The 2500-nt window shown below is 29.6% G+C and overlaps 1 protein-coding gene across 4 annotated transcripts in view; it reads left to right on the top strand.

Moving 5' to 3' along the window:
* The window catches only part of LOC106884153 (voltage-gated delayed rectifier potassium channel KCNH1), a 435108-nt gene that overhangs the window by 259 nt on the left and 432349 nt on the right, over positions 1-2500 (top strand). For all 4 annotated transcript variants that reach the window (XM_014935388.3, XM_014935387.3, XM_052973780.2 and 1 more), the window contains exon 1: positions 1-172. This exon is cut by the window's left edge and continues 259 nt beyond it. In XM_014935388.3, the coding sequence (XP_014790874.1) occupies positions 94-172 (79 nt within the window). In that variant the 5' untranslated portion in view covers positions 1-93. The remainder of the gene's footprint in view (positions 173-2500) is intronic.

The following is a 2500-nucleotide window of genomic DNA, read 5'->3' as shown; positions in this document are numbered from 1 at the left end:
CTAACTAGAAACATTAGAACTGCCAGTCGGCGGTCAGCTCTTTTTTCTCCACTGACAAGCCGCTAAAATCAGAGAATATTTTTGTTGGATACAATGCCAGGAGCAAGACGTGGACTCGTCGCCCCGCAGAATACCTTTTTGGAGAATATTATCAGGCGGTCAAACGGACAACGTAAGTGATTACTATATCTTTATCGTTTCACCTGTCTTATTTCGATGGCTGTATCATTATAACATGGATGAATTACTATATCTAAACTACTCCCGAGTTTCCATTTACTGATTTATCCTTGAAATTCGATAGCTTCTTTTTCCTAATCACTTTTATGTTTCTTTCAGTAAAGTGTCATTTATTTTTTATAACATTCACCATCCAAGTGGACAGTTATATAATTAATCAAAACACACTCACACTCACACACACACTTGTGGGCACATACGTCTATATGGACACATCTTATAAAATCGTACTTTTTACTTTATAGAAAGTTACAAAATTATACTTTGACTCAGATCAAACAATATATTTACCTGTTGGATAAACATACAGCGATAATGATATACATTACAAACATATGCGTTTCTATAGATGCATGTTTACATGCTATGGTCTATATAATCTTTTGTATCATTTTATTATATACTTATACAGAATTCAACACTCTCTTCTCTTTGTCTCTCACTTTGTCTCTTTATTTAACACACACGCACACACACACACACACACACACACACACACACACACACACACACACACACACACACACACACACACACACACACCACACACACACTATGGTAAGATTTCAATAGCTTTTCAATATGAAAGAAATATTGACGAATACATATGATTTTACAAACATACAATAAACTATCTATCTATCTATCTATCTATCTATCTATCTATCTATCTATCTATCTATCTATCTATCTATCTATCTATCTATCTATCTATCTATTTATCTATCTATCTATATATATATATATATATATATATATATATATATATATATATATATATATATGTATATATATATATATATAAAATTATATGCATACACCCATAAAAATGTAAAGTAATATATATATATATATATATATACATATACATATACATATATATTACTTTACATTTGTGTGTATATACACACACATATACATATGCATATGTATGTGTATACGTGTATGTTTGTGTGTGTGTGTTGTATGTGTGTGTACAAATACGTACATATGTAAACATATCCATATCTATGGATATAAAGATGAGGATATAGTTATATATATATATTTCCACACACACACACACACACACACACACACACACACACATATATATATATATATATATATATGTATATATGTATATATATATATATATATATATGTATATATATATATATATATATATATATATATATATATATATACATACACACACACACACACACACACACATACACACACGTGTACACATACACACGCTCATACATATTTGCGTGTGCATGTATCTGTGTTTGTGTTTTTTAACTTTTCTGCTATTGAAAATAAGATTATGTTATATTCATATTTTCTTATTCTCAAATTACGATAACTTCACAGTTGTCCATTAAAGTTAAGAGCATCACTGACTCATCCCCAGGTTTACATTATATACCTGCGAATTGTCATCGTTTAATTGCAGGTAAAAATCAAAGAAACGATATTGTTTCTGTTCCTAAGTTAAAGATATTAAACGTTGATTTGTTTTTGACCGAACGCTGACGCTAGTTTTCTTTCCGTAATCAGAAAATAGACTCGCCGTGGTGTCCAGCGCTGGATTGTCCCTGAGGCTCTTATTATGGGGTTTAGTCTCTATTAGATCCTATTATTGATACAGTTTGCATAATTTAATTTTCTTGCGATTTTTGTTTCTTTAATTATTTTGCACTGAAAGTTTTTTTTAGAGTGGTGTAGCACAAAGTTTTACAACAGCTTTATATTGTAGATATAAAGTACATATATAACAGACATGCATACATACATGCATACGTACATACATACATAAATGGATAAGTAAGATCAACATAATAGTTATAATCTTTAGTTTTACAACTTTCACATGTGAATGTCTAATGATTGCAATATCGACCATCCAAAAAGTGACTTTGACAAGATAAGAACCAAGAAAATATCCAAATGTGCCTTTCAGAAATGTAAAAACCGAAATATGTTTGAAGTTATACGTATCTAAGGGGCTTCAAAAAATATACGCAGGTTCTGCATAAAGCAAAGGTATATATATATATATATATATATATATATATATATATATATATATATATATATATATATATATATATATATATATATATATATATATATGCACACATACGTACATACATACATACACATGCTACAAGTGTTGATCAGGGATACATTTTCGCGCCAAAGTACATTTTGAAATGTGAGCGTAATACTTTGGGAATACTTTATCTTGCTTTTGTCAGGTAGACCGATAGAG

The sequence above is a fragment of the Octopus bimaculoides genome, chromosome Z (genome assembly GCF_046866305.1).
Source record: "Octopus bimaculoides isolate indiv1 chromosome Z, ASM4686630v1, whole genome shotgun sequence".
NCBI lineage: Eukaryota > Metazoa > Mollusca > Cephalopoda > Octopoda > Octopodidae > Octopus > Octopus bimaculoides.
Note: the sequence above shows the minus strand (reverse complement) of the source record. Positions and strands in the feature narration are given on the sequence as shown.